Source organism: Myxine glutinosa, chromosome 7, assembly GCF_964187855.1.
Source record: "Myxine glutinosa chromosome 7, kmMyxGlut1.1, whole genome shotgun sequence".
NCBI classification, from domain to species: Eukaryota; Metazoa; Chordata; class Myxini; order Myxiniformes; family Myxinidae; genus Myxine; species Myxine glutinosa.
The window spans coordinates 45,660,507-45,674,297 of record NC_136267.1 but is presented as its reverse complement, the minus strand read 5'-3'; the positions used below and the strand labels follow the sequence as shown (position 1 = coordinate 45,674,297).

The following is a 13,791-nucleotide window of genomic DNA, read 5'->3' as shown; positions in this document are numbered from 1 at the left end:
TCTCTCTCTCTCCTGCTTTATACGACCTGCTGTTTGCAGTGATAGTGTGACTTTTGTGCAGCAGTCTTTTTCCTTTTTTAAAATAAATCCACAAATCTGTCATCGGAAGGTAAGTAATAATTTTAACAATGTTGTGGTCACTGGTCTGTTTGTTTGTTCCCCACATTCACCCACTCTATGATTTTTGAATTATTATCTGAAAATGAACCACAATGTCCACTTCAGAACTGATCTCTAAACTCAGTTAAATAACATTCTTAAATTACTAGTAGGGACCCGTGGAAATTCCATGGAATGCAAAATATGACTTCAAGCCCTCAACTCCCCCGCATCCCTCTCACAAACCCCAAGTCCTCAACCTCCACCTCCGAAAACCAAGTTCTCACCTACTCCTTCTCAACCGAAGGGCATCAATCTTCTCCCCACTTCAAGCCTTCAAATCCCCTCCCCTTGTCTGTTTGTCTGTTTACCTCCTGCTTATTCCAAAATGATTTATGATTTATGTCTTTCAATCCTGACAAATCTCACACTCTTACTATGTCTCTCCGAAAAGACCGACTGGACAACCCTCCCATCTACTTTCGCAACAATCCTCTCCAAGAAGTTCTGTCGCTCAAGCTTTTGGGTCTCACTATCTGCCATGATCTTTCCTGGGAAAACCACATTTCAAATCTGGCCTCCAAAGCCAGTCGCCGACTGGGCATCCTCCGTCGTGCGAAGTCCTTCCTTGGCACACCTGGGCTCCTCACCACATACAAGGCTTTCATCCGCAGCTCAATGGAATACTGTTCTCCCCTATGGGCTGGTGCTCCTGCCTCACACCTGGCTCGGCTTCACGCTGTTAAAACCAAAGCTTTCAGAATCATTGGAATCTCCCGCGATGACGCTAACTCCGAGGGCCTTTCACTCACTCACCGCAGGCAGGTAGGTGTTCTTTCTGTCTTCTACCGACTCCTCTCCAGCCTTGCTCCCCCAGCTCTATCTGTGCTCTGTCCCCCAAATATTCCTACAGGTCGCACAAGATCTGCCAGCAACCCTCTTATGGTTAAACTGCCGAAATCTCGGCTCTCTGCTCACCTTCACTCTTTCATTCCTCCTTTCTCCCGCCTCTGGAACAAATTCCCACAATCCCTTCAATCCCACTCCTCCCTCCAGGTCTTTAAAACAGCTGTTCACCACCATCTCTTATCTTATGGGGTTAAACCTTGATCTTAACCCCCATCCATAACCTTGATCTTTTCTACCCCCGCTAATTCACCCCAGATCCACTTTTTTTGAAATTCCAACTTCTTTCCCGGAAGTCCTTGCAGTGTCCATATGTTTTGTACCTCTCCCACCCCCCTTCCCATGCCCCCCCCCCCAAAGCCCTCTTCCTCCCACAGATCTCTGGATGTCCCTGCTCTCAAATGTTGTGCTTGTGTCCTTCCCCCTCTCTCCCCATCTTGTCGACCGCTCCCCATGTTATATGTTTTATGTGTCGGTTTGTCTTTCTGTGTGATTAATGTTCGCTCTTTCACGAGCCTCGATTTTGTATCCCCAAAAAAAAAAAATGCTTTCGTTTTAAATTTTGTTTTTGCAGTGGATTTGGAAGCCCAAATGTGAATGCAATTTACAAATGCCTTCCTAATTGTAATATAGTTTATTATCTCCAATTATATTAATGATATGTCTACTTTATCAGCAATTATAGTATAGTTTCTCGAATTATATTAATCATTTTGCTCATGGAGTTTCCACAATTACCTTTGAGTTTTCGACCATCAAAATTATTGATTTGAAAAATATGTTAATTTAAATCTTCTTCATCATGTTTTTTTTTTTGTATACAAGATTGAGGCTCGTATAAGAGCCAACATCAAACACAAAAAAAAAAAAAACATACGTAAAACATATAATAAAAGGACCGGGAGATAAGAGGGGGAGAGAGAGGGAAGCACACAAGCACAACAGTAGAGAACAGGGACGTCGGTAGGTCTGTGGAAGGGAGAGGGCTGGGGGAAGAGGGAGGGGTACACGGTATAAAGCAAATGAACACTACTAGGAATTTCAGGAATGAAGTCGGAGATTGAAAGAGGTGGATTTGGGGTATATTAACGGGGGTAGAAAAGATGAAGGTTTTGGATGGGGGAAGATATCAGATGGTGATGAACAGCTGTTTTAAAGACCCGGAGGGATGAGAGGGATTGAAGAGAGTGTGGGAGTTTGTTCCAGAGGCTGGAGAAAATAGGAATGAAGAGTGAAGGTGAGCAGAGAGTCTTGATTTTGGCAGTTTCATCAAAAGAGGGTTGCTGGAAAATATTGTGCGTCCTGAAGGAACATTTGGGGGACAGAGCACTGACAGAGCTGGGGGGCAAGGCCGGAGAGGAGTCGGTAGAAGACAGAAAGACCACCAACCTGCCTGCGGTGAGTGAGTGAAAGGCCCTCGGAGTTAGCTTCATTGCGGGAGATTCCAATGATTCTGAAAGCTTTGGTTTCAACAGCGTGAAGCTGGGCTAGATGAGAGGCAGGAGCACCAGGCCAGAGGGGAGAGCAGTACTCCATCAAGCTGCAGATGAAAGCTTTGTATGTGGTGAGGAGCTCAGAGGTGCCAAGGAAGGACTTCGCACGACGGAGGATGCCCAGTTGACGGAGGATTTTGATTTTTCACTCGACTTAAATCAATCGAGCATGACAATGTGAGGAAGTAAATCCCTTACGTAAATCTTGTTTGGAATTAATATGCCAATTCCCTATGGACTCTAGTGGGTTTTGGCACAATGTAAAATTCTCCCCATGGGGCATTTCATTGAAACATTGGAATTTCCCATGGGGAAGCACATCACCCAATGCATTCTTATTCATGGAAGAAAAGTTTCCCATAGGAATTTATAGAACATTTGCTAGTTTCCCGTAGGAATTTCCCATAGAACTTTTGCATAAGAGCAACGTTTATATTTAAACTGCATATTATGGTTGAATTTGTTTTGTCACTGATGTTGACCAGCATCATGATGGAAAATCTCTTTTCTGGATCAGTAAATATACATACATCGTATGAAGGTTATTATGGTGGACAGGAACTAAAGGATAGACAGTTGGGTTTGTGGATGGCCATATTGATGATGATGATGATGATCATCATGATGACAATGATGATGATGATGATACCTTGGCAGAAAACTGAATCTTCTCTGAGGGGAGTGTAGCCAGAGAGGCATTTGCAGCGAGCTCCATCATGGGTGTTTGTGCAGAAAGAGTTCTGTTTGCAGAGAAATGACTCGCTGGCACAGAAGTCATGTCCTACAGAGGAGAAATACAGTATGTATTCATAAATTAATAATTATTGTCGTTATAGGCCATAATCATCATATTTTTAAAAAATTGTATTGTTAAATACTGTTGTGTTCAGGGCGATTAACACTGCCGCTGAACAGATGGACCAAACTGGCTTTATTTCCCTCAGACCCTGTTCAATTTATGGCAGCCTCATGCTCGCACGGAATAAAGCTTTTATAAAACCAAATGGGGTTATTCCCAACAAAAAAAAAAATCAGAGAACATTAACTCGACGAAGGAATTCGACAGCGGGATGGGGGAAGGGAAAGTTGGGGTAACACGCAACAAGCAATCAATAATAACTATTTACAATGAAGTAAAGGAAATCTAAAGGAAAACTAAGGCACCTCACTCTGGACTCGATCACAGACAGGAAAGGGAACAAAAAACGGGTGGCTTATCTCTGGTGGTGGTGCGGATCTCGAAGGAAGGATGACACTGAGCAGGGAGATGAGGAAGCAGGTGATGAGGTTGGTGATGAGGTGATGAGACGACGAGCAGGAAGATGACCAGGCAAGGGAGGAGATGAGAACAGGCACAGGGCGAAGGCAGGCAGGCAGGACAACCTCCTTAAAGCTATCCTCAGAGTGCGCTCCAGAAAACCACGACTCCTCAGGCTCACCCAGGGCACACTCAACTCTACTCGGACCTCTCAGTTCTCTTTACAACTAGAGCGATCCTGCCCTGTGCGCGTCACAGGCTCCTCCCCCTTCTCCTCAGAGCTATCACAAGCCTTTTTTGCCTTTTATCAGCTCCTCCCTCTTCTCCCCAGGCAATGCTCCGCCACTTGAAGTGTAGGGCTCCACTCCCTTCGTGAGACGATCATAGCTCCACCCCCTCTCTCCTTTGCCTGGCAGAAGCCGCATGATCTGCCTCACTCTTCCAACTCAACAAAGCTGTCCTATTGCCACCCAGTGCCACCCAGTGACATGTCACAGGAGGTTTTACACACATTTGATCAACTTTAAACCCTAACTATTTGAATACAACACACCGATTGGCTAACTAACATCAGGATAAGCTGACGTGTCCTTGCTTATCACATCAAGATTGGCTAACTACTCGTACACGGACCATACTACTCTATACAATTCTATCTTGTCTAAGGTAATCTCTAACCCCCTCTCCCCTCACAAACATAACAATACATTATTAACTCAATCATAAACCAGCACATCTAAACCAGGGTTGATGGCATATACATCAACCAATTAAGCTGCACTATGGTCTCCTTTTAAAATATTAACCAAATACTATGCATAGTGCATAACAACAAAGGCCAGACCTTTTGTTTTTAATTGAAATTCAAAACAAACCATTTGAACTCTTCCTCACCAGGACAAAAGGTGCAGCAACTGTTGCTGAGGGTGTACTGTTCACTAGATTTACAGTCAACTGGGGGGCAGTGTTCTGCGGGCAAGGTCTCCATTTGTCCTGTCGGTGGCTGGAAAAACAGAAGTAAAGAAGCTGTGGTTACCATTTGGGCCATCTATTTATTACCTACAATATGTGGAGTATTTGACCCTCCATCCAACCCCCACAACCCCTCCTCCACATCCAAATGCTTCATACCCCCTTTCTCTTCCCTTCCTTTACTCATATCTCCTCCAAAACTAACTTCTCTCCATTATAACTCCACTTCTCCACACCTCCCTAAGTACATGCACTAAGTCCGCAAAATCACCAACGACCTTCTCCTCTCCTCTGACGCCGGCAACCTCAACATTCTCATCCTCCTCGACCTCAGCGCCGCCTTTGACACCATCATTCACACCATCCTCCTCACCCGACTTGAAACCACCTTTATCATTACCGGCACTGCCCTCTCTTGGATCAAATCTTACCTCTCTGACAGACGCCAGTTCATCTCCATCAATAACTGCAAATCCACCACTGCTCCCCTCCCCCAAGGTGTCCCCCAAGGTTCAGTTCTCGGCCCCCTCTTCTTCATCCTGTACCTGTCCCCCTTGGTCACTTAATCCGCCGTCATGATCTCCAATTCCACTGCTTCGCCGATGACATCCAGCTTTTCATCTCCACCAAGTCCATCTCCACTGCCACCCACTCTATCCTGACAAACTGCATCACTGAAATAAAATCCTGGCTTCAAATCAACTTCCTCAAACTTAACTATGATAAATCTGAAATAATCATCATTGGCCCAAAAACGCTCACCAAGTCCACCCATAACTTTGCCCTCAACATCGACGGCTTCCCAGTATCCACCTCCCCTCACATCCGGAATCTTGGCATCATCTTTTATCAAACCCTCTCCTTCGACAAATACACTAAACAAATCACAAAGACAGCCTTCTTTCACCTGAAAAACATCGCCCGTCTCCTTCCATCCCTCTCCTCCGTGGCTGCAGAAACCCTCATCCACGCCTTCATCACCTCCCATCTGGACTACTGCAACAGCCTCCTCTATGGTTCACCCTCAATAATCATCAATAAACTCCAATACATTCAGAACTCCGCTGCCCGTCTACTCACCCATTCCCGGACCCGTGACCACATCACCCCCGTCCTTTATAAGCTTCACTGGCTCCCCATCCCCCAGAGAATCCAGTACAAAATCCTCCTCTTGACCTACAAAGCCCTCCATAACCTGGCCCCATCCTACCTGACTGACCTCCTCTCCAGACACACTCCCACCCGCAACCTCCGCTCTGCTGGCGCCAACCTCCTGTCCCCCCCGCCCCCCCCCCCCCATCCAAATTCAGATCCTGGGGGGACAGGGCCTTCTCCATCGCTGCTCCCACCCTCTGGAACTCACTACCTCACACCATCAGAGACTCTTCCTCACTCACCACATTCAAAACATCACTCAAGACCCACCTGTTCAACACTGCATTTAACATTTAACCCACAGCATTTAACCACTGACTATCTCTTCTCCTTCTCCTTCCTTTTGCTTTGATTATTTACCTATTTATTTTTGTCTTTTTGCACTTGTTTTTTGTACTCTGTCAAAGCGTCTTTGGGCTTCTTGAAAAGCGCTATATAAAATAAATGTATTATTATTATTATTATTATTATTACATTCTTTTCTCATTCTCCCTCGCTTTTCTTTTCTCAACTTCAGTCCACACAATTTTGGCCTGCTACTCCTCCAGGTGCACACATAATAAGTTCATGGTCCTATATATCTGCTGCACTATAATTATCGAATAAATGCTTACGATCATATGAACCTGTATCTCATTTTATCAGAATGAAGCCCTCTTTTACAGTTGTGGCCAAAAATATTGGCACTTTTTTTTTTTCTTTTTTTTTTGTATACAAGATCGAGGCTCGTGAAAGAGCGAACATTAATCACACAAAAAGTCAAACCGACATAAAACACAAAATAAGGGGAGCAGTGGACAGGATGGGGAGAGAGGGGGAAGGACACAAACACAACATTTGAGAGCAGGGACATCGAGAGAAATGTGGGAGGGAGAGGGCTTGGGGGGAGGTGGGAGAGGTATAAAACATATGGATACTGCAAGGACTTCCAGGAAAGAAGTTGGAATTTCAAAAAAGTGTATCTGTGGTGAATTAGCGGGGGTAGAAACGATCAAGGTTTTGGATGGGGGAAGATAAGAGATGGGGGTGAACAGCTGTTTTAAAGACCTGGAGGGAGGAGTGGGATTGAAGGGAGTGGGGGAGTTTGTTCCAGAGGCGGGAGAAAAGGGGAATGAAATAGTGAAGGTGAGCAGGTTGTCTTGATTTTGGCAGTTTAACCATAAGAGGGTTGCTCGTAGATCTTGTGCGACCTGTAGGAATATTTGGGGGACAAAGCACAGAGAGAGCTGGGGGAGCAAGGCTGGAGAGGAGTCGGTAGAAGACAGAAAGACCACCAACCTGCCTGCGGTGAGTGAGTGAAAGGCCCTTGGAGATAGCTTCATCGCAGGAGATTCCAATGATTCCGAAAGCTTTGGTTTCAACAGCGTGAAGCCGAGCTAGTTGTGAGGCAGGAGCACCGGCCCAGAGTGGGGAACAGTATTCCATTAAGCTGCGGATGAAAGCCTTGTATGTGGTGAGGAGCTCAGGTGTGCCAAGGAAGGACTTCGCACGACGGAGGCTGCCCAGTCGGCGACTGTCTTTGGAGGCCACCTTGTAAATGTTGTTTTCCCAAGAAAGATCATGGCAGATAGTGAGACCCAAAAGCTTGAGCGACAGAACTTCTTGGAGAGTATTGTTGAGAAAGTAGATGGGAGGGTTTTCCAGTCGGTCTTTTCGGAGAGACATCTTAAGAGTGTGAGCTTTGTCAGGATTGAAAGACATGTTCCACTTGTTTGACCAGTCTGTGAATTTGTCCAGGTCTGCAGAGAGTGAGGAGGCTGCAGACTGCCGATCTGAGGGATGAGGAATGGAGCAGCAGAGAGTGGAGTCATCAGCAAAGAGATGGAGAGGATTTTCCAGAGAGTCGGAGAGATCATTGATGAAGACCAGAAATAGCACAGGGCCCAGATCACTACCTTGGGGAACTCCAGTCAGAACAGGAAGGGGAGATTTTTTTTTGTATACAAGATCGAGGCTCGTGAAAGAGCGAACATTAATCACACAGAAAGACAAACAGACACATAAAACAAATAACATCGGGAGCGGTAGACAAGATGGGGAGACAGGGGGGAAGGACACAAACACAACATTTGAGAGCAGGGACCGAGAGACATGGAGACATCGAGAGATCTGTGGGAGGGAGAGGGCTTTGGGGGGAGGCATGTGAAGGGGGGGGGGGGGGGGTGGGAGAGTTGTGAGGTGGGAGATGAGAGAAATCCATTCAGGGCCACACGTTGACTATGACCAGAGAGGAAGTCTGCAGGCCATGTGTGGAGATTTCCATGGATACCAAAGGAGGAGAGTTTGGTGAGCAGAGCTGGGTGCCAGACCGTATCGAAGGCACGTGATATGTCAATGGAGACGGCTCTGATTTCCTGTTTGGCATTGAGGACCTCCATCCATTGTTGAGACAGCAGAAGCAACATGTCCAGAGTAGAATGACCGAGTCTGAATCCATATTGATGATCAGAGATCAAGCCATTGGAGAAGAGGAAGGATTTGATATCCAAAGCAATGATGGATTCCATGACTTTGCTGATAATTGGGAGCAGGCTGATTGGTCTGTAGTTCCAAGGATCTGTTTTTACACCTTTTTTGTGTACAGCGGTGATGTTAGCTGATATCCAAGCTGATGGCTGATTTTCGTTAAAACTGTATTTATTTATAGTGTTGTACGTATATTGTGTCCCGACGAAGATTTTTCGGTGCAAATCTTTCATACCTGTATTGAAAATCGTGTTAATTCGTGTCGTGTCTTGAGGCCTTGTACAGTGTGCACTGTACAACCTTGAGGCTTTGTTTTTCTCTCAGCGGTCCATCGTTTTGTGATCCAATAACTTTCGTTCTCTGTATTCCCAGTCTTTTCACCCATAGCCTACTTCCTTGTGTAAATCTCAACTCAAAAAAAAAAAAAAAAAATTTCCTTCTCTGTTCTCATTCGTTTATTCATTCTTATTCGTTCGTTCGTTCTTCGACCACGTGTTTCTCCCCCATTTCCCCAGATAGTTTTCACTCATTAACCTTCAATGTTTACACTTTCCCCTCAAGTTATGTATTCCGTCATATTTTATAACACCTTTTTCTTCTTCTTCTTTAAAAGGCTGCTTTCGACTTGCTCACCAAATCAATTCATCCCCAAAAAAATATCCATCTCCTATAGTGCCTTTTTTCTACATTCCCTAAACTCTCCTGCACTCCATCCTCCATCCAGCGTCCTTAAACGTATTTTTAACTCGAAGGTCACAAGAAACTCATTTTGCAATAAATGTTCGTTTCCCATAAATCGTACACTTTCAAAAATCCAATCTCACCCCTCCCCTCCAAATCTTCCCCATAACCCCTCCCCTCCAAATCTTCCCCATCACCCCTCCCCTCCAAATCTTCCCCATCACCCATCCCTTTCAAATCTCCCCCCTTGCCCCCTCCCTCCTAAACTACCCCCTCACCCCTCCCCGCCAAGACGCCCCCTCGCCCCTCCCCTCCTAGACTCCTGCCTCACCCCTCCCCTCCAAATCTCCCCCATATCCCATCCCTTTCAAATCCCTCCCCTTATCCCTTCCCTCCCAAACTCCCCCCTCACCCCTCCCCTTCAAATCTCCCCACCCTCATTGCTTCTCAATTTCCCCCCTCTCACTCCCCCTCCTCAAAGCGTCCTCCCCGCTTCTTCCCCCTTCAAACTCTCACCTCCATCTCCCCCAACCTTCTGCCTCGCTCTTCCCCCTCCTCAAATAACACCTCATTGTGGCTCACCCAATCACCATCAAACCTTTTGTCCGCCCCATCCTTCCCTTTCTCCGAGCTATTCTGAAATCTCTGACACACCTTCAACAGCTCTCCCTACCTCTTCCACCTCTTCCACATCTTACCCTACCCCTCCTCCCCCCTGTTCTGTATCTGATGCTCCCCCTTCCTCTTCATTAACGGTATGGACCTCAAACATCCGGGGCCTTCGTTCAAACTTAACTGATCTCTCCATACAGGTTGCTTCTGTCAAACCAGACGTGATCTGCTTAACAGAAACTTTCCTCCTTTATGATGTCTCTGATTCCATAGTATCTCTCCCGGGCTACTCCCTCCTCCGGTATGATAGACCTGAGCCTCGTCCTGGAGGCGGGGTTGCTATCTTTATCAAAAACTCTCTTCCTCACTCGCCCTGCACTGCACTCTCTCCACCTCACCCCCAGGAATACCTCTGGCTACGGCTTCCCCTTCACTCCCACCTCTTGTTCATATGTGTGTTGTACCGTCCACCAAACAGTGATGACTCCATCTACATCTCGCTGTCTGATGATATGGACCAACTTCTATCTACTCATCCCAACTCTCTCTTCCTCATATGTGGTGATTTCAACTGTCATCATGCCAGTTGGCTGAGTGTGGGTACTTCTCTCACCAGCCATGGCTCCTCAGCAAAGGACTTCTGCGACTCACTGGGACTGACACAATCTGTCAATTTCCCGACCCGGATCTCAGTCAACGGAACATCTTCTCTTCTGGACTTGGTTATGACTAACTTCCCTGAAAATGTCTGATGCTCTCCTTCTGCTCCGATCGGATCATCTGATCATGTCCTTGTTAAAGTGGACATCTCTCTGACCATCCTCAGGGAGCCTGCTCAGCGTCGACGAGTCTGGCATTTCACTCAGGCCAACTGGCACGGTCTCCAAGCAGCCATCAATCATCTGGACTGGTCTCCCATCTCTACCACCTCTGACATCAACTCATCCTGGGAATTCTTCCAAAGTAAATTGCTCTCTCTCATGCACAGATTTATCCCATCTCGTCTTCAGTTGTCATACCCTTCCTCCCGTCCATGGTACACGGAATCTTGTGGTGAGGCTGTTGCCCAGAAACAACTTGCCTTCGTCTCCTGGAAAGCAAATCCAACGGAAGGAAATCTCATTTCCTTTCACAAAGCTCGAAACAAGTGTGTGTCCACCCTCAGGAGAGCCAGGAAACAATATCTCTCCGTTCTCAAGACCGAACTCTCTTATCTGTCTCCCTCTTCCAAATCCTGGTGGCATCTGGTCAAATCCGTTTCTGGTGTTTGTTCCCCCTCCATCCCCTCCCTTACCTCAAACGGCTACACAGCTGACTCCGCACGTGAAAAAGCTGAATGCCTCAACTCTGTGTTTGCCTCTAAATCTTGTGTCCCAAACCCATCCCTCTCTGTACCCACCATACCCAGTCGTACCCTGCTGCTCCTGGACTCCGTGTCCTTTCCTCCTGACAAGGTGGAAAAGTTTCTGTCAACCCTCGACTCTGATTCTGCAACTGGACCCGACGGCATCAGCCCACGGGTCCTAAAATCCTGCTCTGCTGCTCTATCTCACCCTCTCTCTGTTCTCTTCACCCTCTCTTTTGCTCAAGGTCAACTGCCATCTGCTTGGAAATCAGCCAACATCACCGCTTTGCACAAAAAAGGTGCAAAAACAGATCCTAGCAACTACAGACCAATCAGCCTTCTCCCAATTATCAGCAAAGTCATGGAATCCATCATTGCTTCGGATATGAAATCTTTCCTCTTCTCCAATGGCTTGATCTCTGATCATCAATTTGGTTTCAGACCAGGTCACTCGACTCTGGACATGCTGCTTCTGCTGTCTCAACAATGGATGGAGGTCCTCAATGCCAAACAGGAAATTAGAGCTGTCTCCCTCGACATATCACGTGCCTTCGACACGGTCTGGCACCCCGCTCTGCTCACCAAACTCTCCTCCTTTGGTATCCATGGAAATCTCCACGCATGGCTGGCGGACTTCCTCTCTAGTCGTCGTCAACGTGTGGCTCTGAATGGGTTTCTCTCATCTCCTCTTCCTGTTCAGGCTGGAGTTCCCCAAGGCAGTGTTCTGGGCCCCGTGCTTTTTCTGGTCTTCATCAATGATCTCTCTGACTCTCTCGAAAATCCTCTCTATCTCTTTGCTGTTGACTCCACTCTCTGCCGCTCCATTCCTCTTCCCTCAGATCGGCAGTCTGCTGCCTCCTCACTCTCTGAAGACCTGGACAAAATCACAGACTGGTCAAACAAGTGGAACATGTCTTTCAATCCTGACAAATCTCACACTCTTACTATGTCTCTCCGAAAAGATCGACTGGACAACCCTCCCATCTACTTTCTCAACAATCCTCTCCAAGAAGTTCTGTCGCTCAAGATTTTGGGTCTCACTATCTGCCATGATCTTACTTGGGAAAACCACATTTCCAAGCTGGCCTCCAAAGCCAGTCGCCGACTGGGCATCCTCCGTCGTGCGAAGTCCTTCCTCGGCACACCTGAGCTCCTCACCACATACAAGGCTTTCATCCGCAGCTCAATGGAATACTGTTCTCCCCTATGGGCCGGTGCTCCTGCCTCACACCTAGCTCGGCTTCACGCTGTTGAAACCAAAGCTTTCAGAATTATTGGAATCTCCCGCGATGAAGCTATCTCTGAGGGCCTTTCACTCACTCACCGCAGGCAGGTAGGTGGTCTTTCTGTCTTCTACCGACTCCTCTCCGGCCTTGCACCCCCAGCTCTCTCTGTGCTCTGTCCCCCAAGTATTCCTACAGGTCGCACAAGATCTGCCAGCAACCCTCTGATGGTTAAACTGCCGAAATCTCGGCTCTCTGCTCACCTTCACTCTTTCATTCCTCTTTTCTCCCGCCTCTGGAACAAACTCCCTCACTCCCTTCAATCCCACTCCTCCCTCCAGGTCTTTAAAACAGCTGTTCACCACCATCTCTTATCTTCCCCCATCCAAAACCTTGATCTTTTCTACCCCCACTAATTCACCCCAGATCCACCTTGTTTGAAATTCCAACTTCTTTCCTGGAAGTCCTGGCAGTGTCCATATGTTTTATACCTCTCCCACCGCCCCCTTCCCATGCCCCCCCCCCCCCCAAAGCCTTCGCCCTCTCTCAGATCTCTCGATGTCTCCATGTCTCTCGGTCCCTGCTCTCAAATGTTGTGTTTGTGTCCTTCCCCCTCTCTCCCCATCTTGTCTACCGCTTCCGATGTTATATGTTTTATGTGTCGGTTTGTCTTTCTGTGTGATTAATGTTCGCTCTTTCACGAGCCTCGATATTGTATACAAAAAAAAAAAAAAAAAAAAAGGGCAGATGACCTTGAGCAAAAGAGAGGGTGAAAAGAACAGAGAGAGTGTGAGATAGAGCGGCAGAGCAGGATTGTAGGACCCAGGGGGCTGATGCCGTCTGGTCCATTTGCAGAATCAGAGTCGAGGTTTGACAAAAACTTCTCCACCTTGTCAGGAGAGAAGGACACAGAGTCCAGGAGCAGTTGGGTTCGACTGGGTAAGGTGGGAACAGAGAGGGATTGGTTTGGGACACAAGATTTTGAGGCAAACACAGAGTTGAGGTATTCGGCTTTGTCATGTGCGGTGTCAACTGTGTAGCCATTTGAGGTAAGGGAGGGGATGGAGGGGGAACAAACACCAGAAACGGATTTGACCAGACGCCACCAGGATTTGGAGGAAGGAGACAGGTTTGAGAGTTCATTCTTGAGTGTGGAGAGGTAGTGCTTCCTGGTGCTCCTGAGGGTAGACACACACTTGTTCCGAGCTTGGTGGAAGGAACTGAGATTGCCTTCAGTTGGATTTGCCTTCCAAGAGGCAAAGGCAAGTTGTTTCAGGGCAACTGCCTCACCACAAGATTCAGTGTACCATGGACGGGAGGAAGGGTAAGACAACTGAAGACGAGATTGGATAAATCTGTGCATGAGAGAGAGCAGCTTGCTTTGGAAGAATTCCCAGGAAGAATTGATGTCAGAGGCAGTAGAGATGGGAGACCAGTCCAGATGATTGATAGCTGCTTGCAGACCATGCCAGTCAGCCTGAGTGAAATGCCAGACTCGTCGGCGCTGAGGAGGCTCTCTGAGAATGACCAGAGAGATGTCCACTTTAACAAGCACATGATCAGAAGAACCGATTGGAGCAG

General features: G+C 47.2%; 1 protein-coding gene across 3 annotated transcripts in view; it reads right to left on the bottom strand.

The window, feature by feature from the left end:
- LOC137431174 (protein kinase C-binding protein NELL2) overlaps nt 1-13,791 on the bottom strand; it is a 47,886-nt gene that overhangs the window by 6,065 nt on the left and 28,030 nt on the right. For all 3 annotated transcript variants that reach the window (XM_078781602.1, XM_078781600.1, XM_078781601.1), the window contains exons 6-7: nt 4,651-4,759; nt 3,148-3,279 (exon numbers count right to left, since the gene is read on the bottom strand). In XM_078781602.1, coding sequence (XP_078637728.1) covers nt 3,148-3,279; nt 4,651-4,759 — 241 coding nt within the window. The remainder of the gene's footprint in view (nt 1-3,147; nt 3,280-4,650; nt 4,760-13,791) is intronic.